Raw genomic sequence first — 20,012 nt, forward strand, 5'->3', positions numbered from 1 at the left:
ATACACCGCATGACCTTCCACAACGTTCAGCCCAGCTACCTATGCCACCGACCGCAAGTGTTCCAGCATCTCCCGCCTGGCCCACTCTCCCGTCCCAGTCCGCGACTCCCCGGCAATGGCGCGCCAGATGAGGAGATGGCTCGAGAGCGCATCCCACTCGGCCGTTTTTGTTGGCAGAGTCATGGACGCTCTCCAGAGGGACTCTACGCAGCTACCCCATGCCTCGATGGTGGGTGTCGGGGGCGCGTCGAAGAGGTGTTGTGAGCGGTGAAGGTTCACGGATCCCATCTTGTCCCGGCTGTCTCCCAATGGTGCGGATAGCTGTCCGGAAGCGGGGATTGCAACTTCAGCTTCCAGCTGCTCGAGCCAACGAAGGCCCCGTGCTAGTAGTACAGGCGTGTGAGAGGACGGTGGCCCAGGCAGGAGCGCGAGTCGGAGAATGACAGGGACCAAGGCCTGGAAGACACTCAAGGAGCATGCTAAAACAGACGAAAGTTCATGAGTATACAGTTAATATAACATGTTCTCGAGGACGTACTGGGGTGATGCAAGATCGTGCGCACACAGCGGCTCGCGATCGCCCGCCACTCGCCAATCGTCGCAGTCTCGACTTTACTCGAGTAGCCGACGGCGAGGATGTTCTCCAGAATGCGCGCCCACGCGATGGCCTCTTCTCCACGCATGTCCGGTAGCTGCATCTCGACCCAAGAGAGCAGCGCATGGCGGAGAAGCAGCGACGTCGTCGTGCGAGCATTGCAAGTAATGTTCGCGAGCACCTGTGAATCCGTGTCAATTGCGACTCATTGGGATCAAGGGAACGACACTCACTTCGAGTACACCGCGTCGTAGAGTCTTGTCCCGCTCCTCGCTCTGGAACATGCTCGCGAGCAGGTCCCATGTATGACGTCTCTTCAGGATCCTCCACTCCTCGGACCCGATGATGCCGTCGCTCAGGAACCGCACGATCCACGCGCGCTCCTTCTTCCAGTCGTCCGAGGAGCTGTACAGCATCCCGTAGAGCATGGGCACATCCGTGGGGTCGAGCGTGGGGCGCTGGAGGAGGAAGCGCGCGGTGAGCGGGTAAATGAAGTTGGAGGGGTAGAAGAGGCCGCGGAAGGCGTGCGCTAGGAGGAGTGTGGTGTATGCGGAGAGACGGGGAACGTCTTCGGCGGGTGTGGACGAGGGGAGGTCTTTGAGGAGGTTCAGGATGTGCATAACATGATGCTTCTCCTGTAGATCAGCGTTCTAGGACGTACTCGTGGTTAGCACAGGTGGTTGTCGTAGCGGGGCGCGACATACCTCGAGAGTACGATAGAGGGACGCAATCTGTGCCCACGCAATCTCACGAAGCTGCGCGTCCTTCGCAGAAAGTGCCCGGAGGAGCAAGCTGATCACGTTCGTCCGGAACAGTTGCACCCACTCGAGCGCGGACGAGGGTACAGCATCGGTCATCATCTGCGTGAAAAGCAGCAAGACAAAGACGGGGTCGTATAGCGCCTCGCTCGAGGGCACGTCTTCAATGTCGCCCTCTTCGAGCTTCCGCCACTCCGGGAAGTCGAGGCATGTTTTGAGGACACGGCTGGGGTCGAGACCCTGCAGCGCCTCGAGCGCGCTCTCCGATACGACGTCGGTGGTATTCGACCACTGGCTGAATAGCGACGCGATGGATGTCTTCCGCGTAGCTTCGTAGAGCTGGAAGATGCTGAGGAGTTTGCGGTCAGCGGCGCTGAGGGAGCCGCCATACGCCCTCCGCAGGGGCTCGATGTGACTCGGCTGGCAGGTGTTGAGCGGGTGAAGATGGAAGAGGGTGTGTAGGAGGTTGATGATGCTGCCTCGGGGAGCTGCCTCACTAGCCGATGAAGTCCAGGTACAGAGCTCGTAGAACCGTGTGTGCTGCACGATTGTCTGGAGGTACTTGTTCACGGTGACAGGCTGCGAGGGCGTGTTAATCCACAATTGCAATAACTTAGTAATGGGGCATACCTTGATATTGGTCGATGCTGCAAGAAGCCGGACAAAGTAGACTGCATCCGTGACGCCCAGGCATTCTTGAATGACGGTTGCGATGACCGGCTCAACCAGGTGACTCTTTACAGGTATCGGTACCCTTATGAGTGTAGCTGCAAAACACACTATAAACATATATATGCGGGGGAATAGTGCGTGTGACATTACCTAAGGAAGACAAGATGGCACGGCTAGCATCTGTGCTGGCACCGTTGTCCGCAAAGTGCCTGACGGCCCACCTAAGACCAACGTCAAGGAGGTGCTCCCCAAATAGACGAGCCTCTGCGACGTTCGTCTCGATCAACTTGACAGAGATGGACAAGCTGTACTGGGAAAGCTTCTCCGGCGCAACCAACCCTAGCTCCTTGCTGAGCAACTTGAGAAGCTTTGACCGGCTTGAAGCGTGTGTTGTGACTATGGAAGCAACGGAAGCAGCAGCTTTAGAGCAGACGTCCTGCGGCAGGCGGGCATCCTTGACGACTTTCACCAAGCGAGCGAAGTGGGTGGCGAAGGAATCGCTTTCACCGGACAAGTGAGCGTCTCCTTCGCGCGCGGAGTCGTACAAGGCGAAGACGATCTTGACGAGGTGGGCCGCACTGCAGCTCGTGGAGTCTGGAGACTCGAGCCACACGATGACGGGGGCCCGGGCAGACTGATGCCGGTACGCGAGTGTGGTGAGGATATCCACGGTGGCGTCCGTCCACTTACTCGCCGCGATAAATGACTCGACGGAAAGAGGGGGCACCGGCTCTAAGCGCAAAGCCCATCGCTTGGCCGCGAGGGGCACCAGCGCAGCGACGTTCCACTCCGAGAAGGAGCGCGCTGGGAGATGGCCGTCATAGCTGACGGGGAGGGATCCCTCTGTTCCGGATGCAAGCAGCGATTGGAGCGTTGAAGAGCGAGGGAGAAGCGCGTGCAGGTGCGAGAGCAGAGGGAGAGCCTGCGTGAGCGCGTCTTGTGAGCGGACGAAGCTGTCGGCGGTAACATCGAGCACGTGCTCGATGATATCTAGGACGCCGGCCGAGCTCGAGTGCTCAGCGCGATCGGCGAGGTAGTCTAGCAAACCGAGAGCTTCTGTGACCCCCGAATACTTGAACCATAGAAGGGCAGTGTCAATCTGATATGCAGTGCTTTCAGTGTAGTTCATGTGAGTACGTCAAAAAACCTGTACTCACCTGCTCTTCATTTGAGTTATCTAGGGACCCGCGAAGGGTTAGGATCCACTGTCCAGCGAACGTGGCAAGAACTTGCTGAACGTCATCTCCGCCGGTTACCGCACAGATGGCCAGGAACGAGCTGAGTCCTGTGAAGCTGCCGCATGAGTAATGACCTCACTCTTGTTTAGTCTGCCGTACCTTCTCGGATAGCGTCGCTGACAGGTCGGGCGCACAGTAGCTTGAATACGTCCGCCTCGAAACAGAATATGATGACACCTGTAGCGTCGGAAGCTTGCAGCTTCTCAATGATCTCCGCCAGGAGATGCAGATAGTCGCCTGAACCGGCTCCCTCCGCAAAGGAACGAGACAGTCGGTGCAAAACCATGCGAATAGCGCGCTTCAGCGTGACGACGTCGGGAGACGCGGCATACAAACGCTCGACGAGGATCGCGCGGCATGCCTGATCCTTCACTAGATCGTGCGTGCAATGGAGGAACAGATTGTCAAACCCGAGACTGTGGGCGAATGTCAACCGGTCATCTCAGTAATTGGCACGGGGGGCTTACGTATGTGCTGGTATGGAAGACTCGATTATAAGGCCTGTCCCCGCCCATAGTGACACTTCACGCGGGTTGAGATACTGGAGCAGCTCCTTGAGCGCGGGTGTGTGGAATTTCTCCGTCGCCAGTACAAGGCGAGCAAGCTCCGAAGAGTGCAGTCGCGGGCCGATCAAACGAAGCCAGTCGACGAGCTCGTAGGCGGAGGTCTGCCCCTCTACCTGTGAAATGGCTGTAATTCACACTGAGCTTGCTGTACTGTAAAGTTGTAGAATGACGTACGCTCATCGAGATCCTCGATCTGGGTCAAAAACTCTTGTACCGCGGGCGTGGTGCCCTGGTCCATGGGTTCTTGTGGATCTTGAAGCTGCGCTAGCTGATCGTTTAGTAGCGATACCTCGCGCCGGATCGCCCCTTCCATGGTCGGGTACTGCGAGAACAGCTCCTGGCTTTCCGTGAATGCCGCAAGCTTTTCAGCGAACGCGCGCGGCAAGTCCAGATCGATACTCTTGCTGGTGATCCGAAGGATCAGCTTCCGCACGAACGCGAACAGAGCGAGCGCGTCCGACGGCGACAGGATATCTCCCTTCAGCTTCGCGCCGAGCTGCTCGAACACCGTCGCCAGCAGGGGACTGGGGAAGACCTCCGGCCGCTCTCCGATCGATGCGCCGTCGCCCCCGCGCTGCACCGCCTGCAGCTCCTGGACGTACTTGTATGGGGTCTTGACGCAGCGCTGCACGCAGTCGTCGAGGAACGTGATCACGCCGTCCGCCTCGTCCGTGAGCGGCGCGCCGTCAGGCGCGTGGGCGCCGGGCGCGCGGCGTGTGAGAGGGAGGGCGTCGAGCCAGAGCGCGATCTCGTCGGCGTCATGCTGAAAGAGCACGCCGGCGGACAGAATGTGCCGCAGCAGCGCGACGATAGCGGTGCGGACAGCGGGTACGGGCGTTATCACGTAGGCTTTGAGCATGATGTGGAAATTGCTGTGTTTGGAGCCTGCAACGGGATGATAATGAGCAATATGCAGAGGACGGAGCGGCTGTTTTCAGGGACGTACCAGATTTCCCAGACCATGTGAAGTGTTCGCTCTCCCTGAGGAGTCGGAGAACATGCAGCTGGCGCAACGTGTCCAGTCCGGCGGTAGAACTACCAGAGGACGTGTGGAGGAGCATCTCCTCGATGGCCTGCAACAGCTTCCCAGCATCGAATCGGGCCTCGGCTACGACGGAGGGCAACAAGCGGTGGTAAAGCCACAGCAGACGATGCGAGCTTTCCGTGAGTAGCGCGGTGCGCGTGGGGTTGGGTGCACGCTCCTTCGGCTTCTCCTTTTCTTTGGGCTTTTCTTTCGCCTGCGCGTCCGCTGCCGACGGGCCCACGTCGTTCAGGCGCTGGGAAAAGCCGACGACGACTTGGAAGTCGGGGACGCGCTTGCGCACCTCGCGCTCGACCTCACGGCGGCGGCGGGTCCATAAACCCTCGTCCTCGTCCTCTTCCAACGCGCGCTCGACCTCTTGGAACGCACGCACGACCTGTTCGTACTTCAGCAAGCACTTGGCGAGCGCTAGAGCGGAGGCGTGCTGCACGAGAGGCGAAGACGCCTGTAGCCCGCGCGAGAGGTGGATCTTGATCTGGGGGCCGGGGAGGATGTTTTCGATGATGGCGGAGAGTGGGGGCGGTGTGGGCTGATAGAGCGATGAGCTGCTGCTGCCGCTCTCGGGGAGGAAGAAGGATGAGGTGGGGACGGAGAGCGCGACGACTGAGCCGAAGAAGGCTATGTTGGCCAACCATTTGGAGGAGAGCCGGGGCTCGAGGGCAAGGCCGGCAGAAGACCAGTATCTAAAAATTCAACGAGATGAGCAAGGACACGGGAAATACTGATACTGATGAAAACCCACCCTGAGACGAGCTCTGGGCACGCCGCAAGAATTTTCAAAGCAAGCTCCTGCTGGCGTGGATCCTCGTTAACTTTGAGCGTCTTTACAACATTGGCTAGAATCTTGTTGTATATCTTGCCCCCCTTGTGTGTGTTCTCTCCGTCAGTTCGCCCCTCGACGTCTGCAGCCGCTTTCTGATCTAAGTCGGTCTCCCGCGGATACCATCCTCGATCATAGAAGCAAAGTCCCACACCGGGGTGGCTGCACAGTGCGAGAAGGAAATGGTGGACCACGTCAGCGGGGACAGACTCTGGATCAGAGCCTTCCCGCACATTGCGTTCATACAGACGCAGCAGCTGCATATCGACATTAGCATACAACTCGGCAATAAATTACGAATAGTATGAGAAGCACGGACCTGGGACAGTGTCGATTCACTGAAGACTTGGATCTTCAACGTCCGCTTGAGCTTCGGGTCGGACCAAAGACCTGCCCAGCAGACTTCGAGAACCCGCCTGATGACGGAGTACGGATCCTGCCAGAGGCCTTTGAAGATGATAGTGAAGGCATCGCGGTGCTGTTCGAGAAAGGCGCCCTTCACCGAAGAGGGTGTGGTCGTGTCAAGGAACGACAGGACGAGCAGGATATAGAGCGTCCTAATGTCTGGTAACAGCGATGAGGATATAGCCGCAACGGGGGTCAAAGCCTGGACTTACCTGGTCGCTGTAGCATGTCAGCGTCCTCCCCGCCTTTGGATTTGCGCCTCATTTGCAAAAGTTTTGGCAGTGACTGGATTTATAGCCAATGTCGGCATTGGATCATATAGACGAGTCGTGCGGAGGCAAATACCTTCATCTCCCAGGCGAATGCATCCAGCACGGCTTTGCGCTCACGACCTCCGGCAAAGTTTGACATGCTGATAAACAGTTTCAATGTGACGAGGATCAATTCGGTGTGTTGTCCTGCTAGATACAGATTGAGGTGGTGCGCCCATTGCGGGGAGAGCAAGACGCGCAGGATGGGCTGGGCGTAGGTATGATAGGTGTAATGGGAGGAAAGCAGGGGCAGGAGCGCCGCGAACACTCCCACCACGGCCGCAAGCAGAGCCGTTTGTCGCTACACATGGAGTGAGATAAAGCAAGGTGTGTGAAGTTTGCTGTGACATACAGCATTTGCGGTCTCCCAAATGTTCAGCAGCTCCTGCGCTCCGGGGTCCGCCTCCAGCCATTCCTTGGCGAGCAGCAGCCTCTCATCGTTGACCGCAACGGATGGCTCGCTAATTTTGACAGTGAATTGGTTTCGTAGAGCGGTCAAGCCTTTCTGCGTAGTGAGTTCAGTTCTTCCGAGAGAGGGCACGGGTGCGACACACCTTCAATAAGCCCCGCCTCACTTTGTGCTTTCAGCACCCGCTGAATATCCCTCGCCGAGCTGCATTTGTAGGTCTGTTTTGACGATACATCGACCCTACGCCTTTTAGGCTGCGACTGTTCACGGGCAGGCATTCCTGATATTGTTCAGTGTGCGGAATTTGAGGACGAAAGTCGTAGGCGGCAGTACAAGGTTGAACGTCGATGTTACAGCCCACAGTGCGTGAAGCAGAGGAAATAGCCCCAAAGTCGGTAGATATCCGGTCAATATAGCGGCGTATGAGCGGAGGACATGAGGGAAAGCAGGAGGGCAGCTGCAGTCGAATTGCCCAGCTGTGGCGGTCGCGAGCAAGAGGACGGGCGTCTACCGTAAATTTCGACGCGTCGGTGGCGGTGCTCCTCCCACTTTCCTCTCCTCAGTCGCGCAGCAGGCTGGGCCGACACACAGCTTGTCCTTGACTCCTCCGCAGCTAAAGTATGTTGGTCTACACAGGTACGCTGCGGCATCTTCTCGATATGCTTCGAAACCGCGGAATCTGATGATATCCTCTCAGCTCTGGCGACGTCCAATGCGTGCACAGTGAAACCGTGCTGTTCTCAGGGGCTTCGAAGCGGTTCGGCGAGATGCGTTCGTATGGTACCCTATGACGGGCCACGTCCGAGGTAATAGGTATGCCAGTGTTACTGTCGTTCCATCAGGCGCATGGCGCCAGTGGATGCCTATATAGGCCTCGAGGGTTTGAACAAATTCCTCGCCTTTCCCTCGTAACAACTGTGCCCCAGCAGCGGTCATTGATCTCAGTAATCACACTAGCTCACGATGTATTACTGGGTGACTGTAAGCTTCATTCTAGTCTCCATTCCTGTGAGAATTGTAGCCCAGGATACCGTCGTAAGTCATCTTCAACGATGCACGCGACCTCGTCTCTCACAACGTGTCCGTAGATCCACGTCGGCTCGGATGGCCAGGGCACCGCTAAGCTTGCGTTCACCCCCTCGTCCGTCAACTTGATCAAGGGCTCGGTTGTCACCTTCGTCTTCGACGGTGCTCCCGGCAACCACACCGTCGCCCAGTCCGCCTTCGCCAAGCCCTGCGAGCCCCTTGCTGGCGGCTTCGACACTGGCTACATCTTCGTCCCCGCGGGCACGGATGCTTCCTCGACGTTCCCGACGTTCAACATCACAATTGAGGATGACACCAAGCGTATGTATCCACATCTTGCTTGCATAGAGAGTGATCACTCACTATTTGTCTGCAGCGATTTGGTTCTACTGCGCCCAGCTGAACCCCGCTCCCCACTGCATTGCCGAGATGGTTGGGTAGGTCTCATTGGTGTTTTCAATGTCTGACTCTCGCTCATACTTCTGCAGTGCCATCAACGCCCCCGCCACCGGGAACACGTTCTCGTCGTATGCGGCGCTCGCCGCTGCGGCGTCCAGCGTTGCTCCGCCCGCTCCCGCGCTCTCCGGCGTGAACGCGTTCGCGACTGCTGGCCCCGGCCCCCTCACCGGCAGCTTCGTCGGCGTGGCCGTTCCCACTGGCACTCTTTCCGTGCCCGGCGGCAGCTCGGGCGCTGCTAGTTCAAGTACACCGCGGTCCGTCACTATGAGTCCCCGCGATATATCGTCGCTGATAGAACGACGCAGTTTGACTCAATCCTTTACCTCCAGTGCCGGAGGAAGCAGTCCAGCGAGTGGCACATCGCCGACTGTGAGAACAGCCCGTGTCATCGCTCATGCACTGTAATAGTGCCCGCGGCGGCGACTGACCAGTCCCTGGGCTCTTATTCTAGAGTGGCCCCGGAATCACCACCGTTCTCAGTGCATGCCCATCATCTAGCACGGACATACGAGGGCTGCTCGCATTCTTCACTGCAGCGCTAGCTTTCGGGCTTGCCGTCAATATTGCGGGGATCGTTTGGTTGTTGAGGATCAGGCGTAGCTCGCGCAGCGGTAACACTGCTCGCAGGGCGCACAAGATCTCGCCCTTTGTTTGAACAGGTTCTATCTCACGAGCCTCGCGTTTCTTGTACCCTGGCAGGCCGGAGGTGCTATGTCGAGTCTGGTATGTATCCGTATATGTCGCTAATTGTATTTGGTTGTGGTCGCGCTCGGACTTCACTGATCATTTGGTTGTTCAAGATCCGAAGGCGTCAATCACACAGCGGCAACACTACTCACGGGGCGCATAAGATTTCGCCCTTCGTTTGATTTTGTTGTAACTCACAAAGGCTCGGATTTCGTGCGCTCTGGGAGGGCTATGCCGGGTCTGGTCTGTCTCCGTTGGTCGCTAATCGTATTTGATTGTGATTGCACTCGAACGTCGCTCTACCCTCAAATCAGCTCCATATACTCGGGAAATACGCGGGTCGCAGACGGTGAGTGAACGCGAAGATAGTAACGCGGAGGCGACGAAGTCGAGTCCACGTTATCCAAGAGCAACTGGAGACGCGACTGCCCACGTATCTCAGGTATGTGGGTCTACACAGGTACGTTGTGGCATCTTCTCGAGGTGTGTTGAGATCGCGGAATTCTGATGATATCTACTTCCGACGTACAGTGTGTGCACAGTGCAACAGTGTTCAGGGGCTTCGAAGCGGCTTAGCGAGATGCGCTTGTGTCCACGCAATGGCACACCATGGTAGGCTATGTCCGGGGTAACAGGCATGCTAGTCGTGTTACAGAAGTTATCTCATCAGGCGCACGGCGCTGGATGCCTATATAAGCCTCGAGGGTTTGAACAAATTCCTCCCCTTTCCCTTGTAACTGAGCTCAGTACAGCTCACGATGTATTACTGGGCCACTGTAAGCTTCATTCTAGTCTCTATCCCTGTGGGAATCGCGGCGCAGGACACCACGGTACAGCATCCTGAACAATGTATGCAGCCTCATATCTGACAAAGTACCCGCAGATTCACGTTGGTTCGGATGGTGCTGGTCGCGCGAAGCTCGCCTTCACCCCCTCGTCCGTCCATGCAACCAAGGGCTCAATTATCACCTTCGTCTTCGACGGTATTCCGGGCAACCACACCGTCGCCCAATCTTCTTTCGCCAAGCCCTGCGAGCCCCTCGCTGGTGGCTTCGACACCGGTTTTATCTTCGTGCCGGTGAACACCGACCCCGCCGCGTCACTCCCGACTTTCAACCTGATCATCGAGGATGACACCAAACGTATGTATCCATGCACTGCTTGCATGGAGAGTGGCCACTTAGTACCGTTTGTCTGCAGCGATCTTCTTCTACTGCGCCCAGATGACCCCCGCGCCGCACTGCATTAGCGGCATGGTTGGGTTGGTCACATCACGCTTTCATTGGCTCACTGTCGCTCATACTCTTGCAGTGCCATCAACGCGCCCGCCACTGGCGAAACCTTCTTGTCATACGCGGCGGTCGCCGCTGACGCGTTCAGCGTCGTTGCGCCCATCCCCGCGCTCTCCGGCGTGAACGCATTCGCGACTGCTGGCCCCGGCCCGCTCACTGGCGGCTTCTCCGGTGCGGCCGTGCCCACCGTCAGTTATTCCAGTAGTACGGCAGTTCCCACTACCCCCCTGTCCGTGCCCGGCAGCTCAGGCGCCGTTAGTCAAAGTTCAACGAGGTTCGTCATTATGACTCGCCCCCGCGATATATTGTAGCTGATATCACTATGCAGTTTGACTCAACCCATTACCTCCAGCAGCGGAGGAAGTAGTCCAGCGAGTGGCACATCGCCGACTGTGAGAACAGCCCATGTCATCCCTCATGCACTGTAATAGTGCCGGGCCGCGTCGGCGACTGACTAGTCACTGGGCTTTTCTTTCAGAGTGGCCCTGTAATTACCACCGATCTCAGCGCCTGCCCGTCATCTGGATCGGACATACGAGGGCTGCTCGCATTTTTTGCTGCAGCGCTAGCCGCCGGGCTTGCCATCAATATTGCGGGGATCGTCTGGTTGTTCAAGATCAGGCGTAGTTCGCGCAGAGGTGAAAATATACGCAGGGCGCGTGAAGAATTCGCCCTTCATGTGATGTGATTTTTTTTCACAAAGACTCGCGTTGCTTACACCCTGGAGGTGCTGTGTCGAGTCAAGTATGTATCCGTATGTCGCTAATCGTATCTGGCTGTGGTCGCGCTCGCACTTCGCTACGCCGTAAAACAGCCTTATCATCAGGAGTTATACGGGTCGCAGATGGTGAGTGAATGCATCAATTTGATATGCCACAGCGAGCTTACTCACTTCTCTGAACATACTGTAGAATATACTTTGCATGCGTATCTGGAAGGACATCATCACTTATACATGCGAGGTAGCTGAATATGCGAGTATAAATACTACGAGCCCAAGACCAACACATTCCCGCCTCGCGATGGTGGTAGCGACAAAGGCAAGGGCAAGACACCACTTCGCCTCAAGCAAGATTGAACCCTTGATATGTTGCTCAAGAGCGCTAAGAGAAAGTTTTATGGTCAGTGTGACCCGCCCGTCCGACTACTTATACTCGGTTGTATAGGTACGTGTTTAACGTGATCATTGGCAACACAGACAACCCAACGTAGTCTATCTACGACGGCGCGCTTGAACGTATCTGAATACCAGCTAGGCCATCAGCACACCGGGCTTCGATGATCATCCGTGGCGCCCGGCTGTCGCCCCTCATCTACGTGTTGTTGTTGATCCTCTCAGTTGCTCTCAGATATCAGATGACACCCATTCTCTGGGCTGCTCGTCATGTATAAATATCACGAGTGAGCATCTCTTCCCCACCCCACCTCAGAGTTCGCTTTCGAGCAACTCTGCCCCTCTCTTGCCTGATATCCGAATGTTCTACCTCTCACGATGTATCACGTAGCCCAGGATCCTATCGTGAGTGGCCTCTTCGGAACTCACGTCGCCTGATAAACAACTTTTGTGCAGGTCATCCACGTCGGTGCGGTACGCGGCAGGCCGGTACCCACCTTCGACCCCCCTTCTGTGAAGGCAGCCAAAGGCTCCATCGTTACATTCCTTTTCGACAGAATTCATGGAAACCACACTGTCGCCCAGTCCGCCTTTGACAGACCCTGCGAGCCCCTCGCTGGAGGTTTCGACTCTGGTTTCATATTTGTGCCGGACACCATCGATGCCTCCTCATCGGCGTTCCCGACGTTCAACATCACCATTGTGGAAGATACAGAGCGTGTGTACCAATAAATCTCCTACATACATCTGCGGGGACTTATGGAATTTTTGTAGCCATTTGGTTCTACTGCGCTCAGCTAAGCCCCAAACCTCACTGCATGGATGGCATGGTTGGGTAGGTTGCCCTTCCCTCCATCGTTGTTGAGCTAGTTCATATCTGTACAGCGCCATAAACGCGCCCGCGTCTGGCAACACCTTCTCATCGTATGTCAAGTTGGCGAAGGCGGCGACCACCGTCAAAGCCCCGAAACCCGCGCGCACTGGCGTGAATGCCTTCGCGACTGCTGCGCCTAGCCCGCTCACAGGCGGCTTCTCCGGCGCTGGCGTCCCGACAGATTCAGCCCCCAGTACAGCTCTATCATCTCCACCATCTTCATCATCGCTTCTCCTGCCCACCCATACAAAGACGTCGAAATCTGTTCGAGCTTCCCGCACCGCCCTCGCTAGTACAGCCTCGCAGTCCTCCTCCGTTCAGGTTGTCAAGACATCACCTTCGCATAGTACCACAATCAGTCGTACTAGCCCTCTCCAAATCTCAGGTGCGGTAACAGCCCCGTACGCGTACGACCAAACCTCCCCTTTAACGGAGGTCGAGTGGACTTCCCAAGGATTGTCAACTCCCGTGACCGTGGTGAGTCCTGGCAGTACTCGTTGTACCAGTGCTGCTGGGTCCGCTCGGACTAGCTCACAGGCCCGGCGTGGTTGGTTTCTAGACATACTCCTCGAAAACCTCGTATATGAACAGTTCCTCGATATCCAGAACCTCAACATCCAGAACGGACATACGGGGGCTACTGTCATTCTTTACTTTTGCGCTAGTTTTCGGACTTGTGGTCAACGTTGTGGGGATAATTTGGTTGCTGAAAATAAGGCGTGAGGGGAGAAAACGAAAAGTTGTTGAAGGAGTACGCCCGGCTTCCGCTTTTGTTTGACATCGTTCTAGATATTCAGCATCTTATGACCGGTTCAATCGCGCGACACGGCCATGTCGCTGACGGTGTCACCGTACTAAAACCTGGTCGGCAGTGGCTGTGCCCACCGTCTGCCAGCACGCGGCGGGATTCGAGCTCGTCGTCGCACCACCGTTCGTCGCCGTAATGCTCCCACCAGCAAGCTTTCATGCTCGACGCGCTCTCTGGACTCCGTGCTTCATAAGGTCACTGTATCATGCATCGAAATTCGGAAACAGTCGCTCGTTATTAAAGGAGGCTAGCCCTGCTCAGTACTCATTGCTCAGGCGCTCTCGCGATTAGCTACTACAGAACTTGAACCCACCCGAGTGAAGTACTAGCTCGAAACTTCATCCTCTGGATTTGATCCGGTCTATTACGTGACTGTGGAAGTAAGTGGAAGCATTTGCGGGCTGGTCATATCGCAATGCCGCTGGCGACGTTGTTGTTGTGCGGAAACAAAGCATTTGTGAGTGATTCGACACGATCTATTGTCTTCCTACTCCGGTAACACTGACGCGTCCCACCCTCAGATGTAGATCTCGGTTTCGCGATCTCCCGTATGTCTTAGCCACAAAAGAACGTATTTTGGGCGCTTTTCTCATCCCTGCTTGTTCAGTGCAACCATCTACTCTCACCCGCCTCGGGCGTCCAGGCCACCACCCCTCCCTCTAGCTCCTGTCACGATGGCCTCTAGCGTAGGAGCACCCATGGTGGTCGTGGAGCTCGACGAATTCGAGGAGCGCTTCCTCCCGGCCCCTCCGACGCTTCACCCAAGAACTCAGAGCCTGGCGACTGGCATCGTCTCGCACCTTCAAACATCACTCTCAGCAACTAGTGAGTCTCGTCTTAAACGCAAAGAGAATATTGGAACCATTCTGGTAAGTCTTCCGCTATGCGACGTAGATGGACTGGTTTACGAGCCCGTCGTCCCAGCTTTCAGCCATCAGCAACTACAACCTCGCCGAAGGTCACCGTAGCCGAGGATACCACTATGCGAGCGAAACGGGTAGCTCTGACGACGACGCTGCCATTGGGATGCTCTATCCCAAGGAATACGCCCCCAGCGCCCGAACAGAGCGAGAAGACTGGAGCCGCGTGCAGATGATCATCCAGTTCGAGAGCGGTGGCGCACGCTACGACCCATACGACGAAAACGGCGCGCGTCCGAACGATCCCTTGCATATTGCTCGTGCAGCCGCGCGGGATCACCTTCTCTCGTGCGCAACATCAACTTTCGAGTACCAGCACCGTGTGTTCCTATTTGGCCTTTATATCAACGACCGCCACCTCCGAGCTATGCGTCTGGACCATTCGGGCATCATGACGACCAAGCCCGTCGACTACATCAAGGACCCCTCCGTCCTGCCACGCTTGCTGTGGCGCTTCGCACACCTTACGGACGCGCAGAAAGGCGCGGATACGACCGCGACGAGGCTCGATGAAAGATCGGACGACTATAAGCTCATGACCGAGCTCGGGAAGGCCAACGCGGAACTCGACATCGACTACGAAGAAGGGGCCAGCCTCCCGCCCTTCCCCGATGCATCACGGACCTCAAGGGCCGCGCCAGGAAAGACTACGCCACAACCAGCACCTTCGATTTCTTCCCAATCTCAAGCCACTGCGGAGGCGCGAGTATTCAAGCACGTGCGGAAGATGTTCAGCAACTCTCTCTGTCGCAGCTGGCCCCGGTATCGCCTCAAGGTCGGCGACGAGAGACGGGAGTTCCTAGTGGCGATGCCTGCCATGATCTCGAGCAGCGCGTTGTTCGGACGTGGCTGCAGGGCGTACGTTGCGGTCGACTGCTTGACGCGGCAGTTTGTGTGGCTCAAGGACTCGTGGCGGCCGCGGAGCGAGTGCAGCAGGCCGGAGGGCACTGTGCTCGCGGCGTTTGCGGGCGACTCCAAACTGCACGTTCCGACACTTGTGTGTCACGGTTATGTCCGTCAACAGAGTACTCCGGAGAGTGCACGGCCCGTGTCGTGCATGGTGCAGGAGCCGATGACTCCTATGAGGATGAAGACGCGCTCGGCCGGACAAGAAGACGCACGGGTCATCGGCATGAAGCGTTCTCGTGAGGATGATTGTGAGGAGGAGGAGCTCCAACCTAGCCCGAAGAAAATATCGCGCCGGACGCTGCAGTCGCTGCCTGCGTATGGGCATTATCGCGTCGCGGTCAAGGAGATCGGTCTCGACCTCGAGAACTTTGCCTCTGGCTGGCAATTGGTCAGGTTGATATTCGAGTGTGTCAGAAGTGAGTGTCTGTCTCTCATGATGTGTGTTAGGTGTGCTGACGTGTGGTTTTCGAACCCCGCTAGCACACGCTAGGGCGTACAAGGAATACGGTCTCTTGCATGGCGACATCAGCCCGGGAAATATCTTGATTAATCCGGTCGCTACCTGGAAGGACGGCAAGGAGGTCATTGTTTGGCACGGGATGCTCATCGACTGGGAGCTGGCACAATGCGTGCGCGATAACAAACTGACGAAGGTTGGGGGTGATGATGTTCCTATCGTGAGTGCCGCACTCCCCTAAGTAGTTCACTCGTCCGCTTATCACCATATCTGCTAGTTGAGCTGGGAGTATGCAGCTATGAACCGCGTCAGCAATCCCCGCAGCATGACCACCGTAGAAGACGAGCTCGAGGCGTTCTTTTACGTCCTGCTCTGGTACGCCATCCGGTACATGCGGCATACCCTCCCCAGCCGGTCCGTGACGCCCTTTATCACGGAGTTCTACGATACCTTCAAGCGGTACCCAAATGGCGGATTCACTTGCAACGACCTACGGGCTAAGACGATCGCCGACGCGCGGTTACACTATGGTGACACCACCGAAATCTTGTTCTGCGACGACGGGAATGCGCCTGCGCACCCCCTCAACGGCCTGTTATTCGAGTTCCTCAGGCGATTCCAGGCGCGGTACGCCGTCATGCAATGGAACAAAGATCCAAACGGGGTTCCCGGCACGACGCAGCACCCGCAGAAGCTCTTCGACACCCCCACCGCAGGCCGACCGGTGCTACGGGAGACGCACAACCTCGCGTCGCGCAGGTTACAACCCACACTAACGGCCCGGAATGCGCGCGAGCCGTCGGCGAAGACGCAAGACTTAGCACGCAGCCTGCAGTCGCACAAGGGCGTGGTCGCGCTGCTCGCGGAGTGGGTGCTGAAGAACCCCGGGTGGCCGCTGCACGACAAGGTGCGCGACCGGCTTTCGAAGAGCTATGTGTATACGCGGCGGTTCGTCGACGTGCCTGCGGTGGCCCTGGCGCCGTCTGTGGAGGAGTTGCACAGGAAACGGGCGAAGCGGGTGGAGAACGGCGAGGAGGCATCTCGTTGACATGGGTGCTTCGCGTTGTGGTTCTGAGTTCGAAGATGGGTTGGGATGGACGATGGGTATGTATCTTATCTATGATGGACGCGTAAGTTTTGTGCCTGGCATCTGTGTCTGTGTAGTGCTGTGTTCTCGTGTGTAGCATCGTGTTCGCGCCTGTAGTTCGTCTTTTTCGTACTGTATCGATGGTCGCAATGGCATCTGTCAAAGGGTATAACGTCGGTGGCTGCGCTACAAGTACAGCGCGTGAGAGAGGGCGACTGCCGAGTCAGAGTTCAACGCACCATAGCCTCATTCATCCGCCGCCGCGATCAGGGAAGCCCCGCATGTGCACGGGCAGCACAGGTAGCCGCAGAAGATGCCAAAACTTCGGCTGATCTTGCTCGCCCCAGCGATGGTTCCTGCGGAACGTGTAACATGTATGAGGATTAGGAGGACCGCCGCGGCACGGCCTCCGACTGGAGGTAAAGTCGACATGACGAGACGACGTACCGGAAATCACGTACAGGTAGCCTTTTCCGAGAGCCTTGGGCACGGCAAGAAGGGCGGATCCAGCGCTGCATGTCAAACGACAGAAGGGTTATGTCAGTGAACTGTGCTTCAAATTTAATTACATCCGTAGCCCGGCAACGTCGGGTTACTGTGCGAGATGACTGACCTCATCGTGGGTATGCAACAGGTGCTATTTTTCGCGGCTTCGGGAATATCAGTTCGTTGGCCGAGGGCGGGGCAGCGCTGGGAAATTTCAAGGTGCAGAGGGTTGGACGCGCGAAGCTGGCGGGCTGCGGTATAAGGACGTCGACGCCATCAGGGTGCACAGCCCCTTCTCAGATCTCCACTACGACGGTCGGGCAGGAAACGCAGATGCACATCATTACAGCGCGTGAGCAGAGCAGATAGCAGCTATTTTTGACGCATCTTGTGTTGGAATTCATTTCGTCATATCTCGGACTGAGTGGATAGATGGACCGCGCTGTTTTTTTTGAGTCCGCGATCGTTGGATGTATAGTAGCGGTACAGCGGTCGCGTTAGACTTGTGGCAAAACTTGTCCTTTTATGCACTTCCCAGTGCATCCATGCCGACTCAATGAAAAACTTCAGGGATGTTAACGTTGCAGAACGCTCGATCAGGAAGAGCTATACGTGCAGGCACATCTCACCCTAGCAGGATTTGCGGTGCCACCTTCTTGATCATCATCAGGCTGAAGATACTGGGTGGATAGATATTCACATCCAACCAGCCATTCTGTCGCAGTGGCTGCGCTGATCATGACCTTGCGCACGAACACGAACATGGTTAGTTACCGTGATACTTTATTGGACCCGATGAATCAAGACGATTGTATCACCGGTACCGCTGCGTCCTCGGAGTTCAGTGACAGTATCAGTCATTATTGATCCTCTGAGGTGCACGTATACGCGCGGACCAAAAATACAGGGCTTGGCAACCTCTTTGAAAACTTGAAGGGTAGAGTAGACGCGTTGTTGTCTCGAGGTAAGGTCCGATCGCTTACGCGCGGGTCGCGTCGCGTCGGTAGACACCATCACGTGCTTCAAGACGCGTCGGTGGGTGAAGTCGCGCTGCGGCCTGCAATTCCAGCCGTATGCGTTTGCAACGGTTGTGTGCGTCGTGAGGTACCTCAGAGGGGACCAGCGCAAAGAAAAGGCGCAGCAAAAAAGCGAGCTTCGTATCTAGACGCAGCGGTACACATATATAGAAGCTGACCCGTCCTGGCCACTGAGCAACCGGGACGGGTCAGCTTCGCCGCGAGAAAAAGGATAGCGAAGACGCTCACGTCCTGTGGGGCTTACGCTGTAGATTCAATTACACAACGCTGTCGATAAGGAGGTGTATAGTCCTGTCGTCTGACATACTAGCGTTAGCGTCGATGCTCAACAAGCTCATGCTCAGCATGGACGGTGGCACTTCGGCGAGCCCCGCTGAATGAACCTTGTCGCTTTGAAAATCAAAACGTACTAGCTGCGAGCCGCGCATGCTGTGTGTACGCGCAGTCATGGCACTGTGGTGTCGACGCCACACAGAATCCGGTACAGAGATGGGAACTTACTTCGGCGTAGAGAATCAAGCTACAGTACATCGGGGGTGTAGGCTCTGTGATTGTGCTTGCTCTGTGCCTATGGCGGCAGCAAAGCTATGTGGTCGAAGAAATCCGCGTAACAATGCAATAGGATGATACCTGAGCGAGAGAAGATTTTCTGTTCGGGATATCAGCGCGGTCAGACAGATGACCAATATAATGCGGTTTTTACAGCTCGCGGGAGCAATGGATCCTCCTGTCCGACGGTGGCTTCTGCACGGTTGGTAAACGCTGCTGCGGTGTGTAGTTGCAGGTAAGCTTGTAGCGTAAGATATCCCGAATCCCGATGCAGCGCCTGGGTGGCCCCGCGTGGGAGGTCAAGCCCGGAATGTTTGATACACGGCGGCGGGTGGGACATATTTGACTGCCTGCAGTGAGCTGCGCGCGCGGCCATCTGGCCTGCATTCTCCCGGTGTCGGACATAGCTGGATGTAGACGCTTGTACACACCGCTCGCCGTGTGGTAGGAATTCGCGCTCATAGAGCCGCCTGATGGGTCTATAGCAATCCGGAAAAACTCCCGGTGAGACCGAGTGTTCCTCGAGCAGAAGAATGAACGCACCGAAACACATCAGCCCCGGCGAGAGATTGAGAGGCCGAGCGAGTCATCGAGTCAGTCAAGAATGGCCGACGCGCCCGGCCGTCCCGGAATTAGTTCAATTATGAGACCATATGATGGCGAAAAATATGCGAGCAGAAGGGGCAACGGTTGGCTGAGCAGGAAACATCGAGGGTGGTTTCGCAGGCGACCTCCCGCTTGCAGTAACAGCGCACCCAGATTGATCAGAATCTGCAGATGCACTTCCTTCGTCAAGTGTTTGCCTCCGCGAAGGCTCCCAAGCGTGGAAGATGCAGACTCGTGAAGTTCACAGGCAGGCTGACGATCTCCGCTGCTTCTCGAATGAGAGCTCCTCGTTTTCTGTCCAGTGCTCAAACGCTAGGCGCAGTATTGGCAGCAGATACAGAGCCCCAGCCACAAGCCCGAAAGCCACCTGTGCCGAGGGGAGGAGTGAGAGTCGTGCCTGGCGGAGGTCTCACGTCCGCGCCAGGGGGCGCATCAAGCAAATGGCCGGATCGGGACAGGCAGTGCCACGTGGGTGTTACATAACAAAGCATCTACTGAACGCCCGCGGAAATGGCTCAGCCGTCGATCTACACAACAACACCCCTGGCCAGATGCCGCTGCTCTCATCTGCGTTGTTTCTGTCCTCGCAGCCACAAGCGGTTGCTTCTGCGATGTCGACGAACAGTGCGCACAGCGAGTGCGGATTCGCAGGCTGCTGACGGGATGATGGCTGGCGACAGAGCCATTGGCGGCTGCCACTGCGGACGGTGCCACGCTCGACAGGGCCATCTGTCACTCGCAAAAATTCGCGATGGGCTCGCAGCCCCTCGTCGTCCGCGCTGGGGGCGCGCTGACCGCAGGTTCGCCAGGCTGCGTCGCGCAAGCGCGGCTGATTGTGTTACGTACCGCTGCCTGAGCGGAAACGGGGCACGAAGCAGCGCGCGG

General features: G+C 56.7%; 4 protein-coding genes across 4 annotated transcripts; 3 read left to right on the forward strand and 1 right to left on the reverse strand.

Moving 5' to 3' along the window:
* Window positions 1–39: 39 nt before the first annotated feature.
* TRAVEDRAFT_117828 (uncharacterized protein) lies at window positions 40–7,094 on the reverse strand (the record flags this gene model as incomplete). The annotated part of the gene is made up of 17 exons (XM_008037712.1): window positions 40–479; window positions 539–776; window positions 829–1,245; window positions 1,300–1,932; window positions 1,984–2,120; window positions 2,176–3,124; window positions 3,183–3,310; window positions 3,363–3,679; window positions 3,731–3,953; window positions 4,004–4,714; window positions 4,776–5,554; window positions 5,614–5,948; window positions 6,011–6,255; window positions 6,309–6,381; window positions 6,442–6,708; window positions 6,760–6,908; window positions 6,962–7,094. 17 exons carry the CDS (start codon window positions 7,092–7,094, stop codon window positions 40–42), a joined length of 6,174 nt encoding a protein of 2,057 aa, XP_008035903.1.
* Window positions 7,095–7,438: 344 nt separating this feature from the next.
* TRAVEDRAFT_144728 (uncharacterized protein) lies at window positions 7,439–9,209 on the forward strand. The gene is made up of 7 exons (XM_008037713.1): window positions 7,439–7,452; window positions 7,514–7,851; window positions 7,905–8,163; window positions 8,219–8,279; window positions 8,331–8,555; window positions 8,607–9,024; window positions 9,102–9,209. Exons 2-6 carry the CDS (start codon window positions 7,780–7,782, stop codon window positions 8,704–8,706), a joined length of 717 nt encoding a protein of 238 aa, XP_008035904.1. The 5' UTR covers window positions 7,439–7,452; window positions 7,514–7,779; the 3' UTR covers window positions 8,707–9,024; window positions 9,102–9,209.
* Window positions 9,210–9,835: 626 nt separating this feature from the next.
* On the forward strand, window positions 9,836–12,337 carry TRAVEDRAFT_115280 (uncharacterized protein; the record flags this gene model as incomplete). Its single annotated transcript, XM_008037714.1, has 3 exons — window positions 9,836–10,130; window positions 12,169–12,229; window positions 12,280–12,337. Coding segments are annotated over 3 exons (414 nt in total), but the record flags the coding sequence as incomplete, so codon positions are not given.
* A 1,413-nt stretch (window positions 12,338–13,750) lies between these two features.
* Window positions 13,751–16,410, forward strand: TRAVEDRAFT_70407 (uncharacterized protein; the record flags this gene model as incomplete). The annotated part of the gene is made up of 4 exons (XM_008037715.1): window positions 13,751–13,945; window positions 14,001–15,321; window positions 15,386–15,582; window positions 15,640–16,410. The coding sequence occupies 4 exons, from the start codon at window positions 13,751–13,753 to the stop codon at window positions 16,408–16,410; spliced, it is 2,484 nt and encodes an 827-aa protein (XP_008035906.1).
* Window positions 16,411–20,012: the final 3,602 nt, after the last annotated feature.

This window comes from Trametes versicolor (assembly GCF_000271585.1).
Source record: "Trametes versicolor FP-101664 SS1 unplaced genomic scaffold TRAVEscaffold_3, whole genome shotgun sequence".
Lineage (NCBI taxonomy): Eukaryota > Fungi > Basidiomycota > Agaricomycetes > Polyporales > Polyporaceae > Trametes > Trametes versicolor.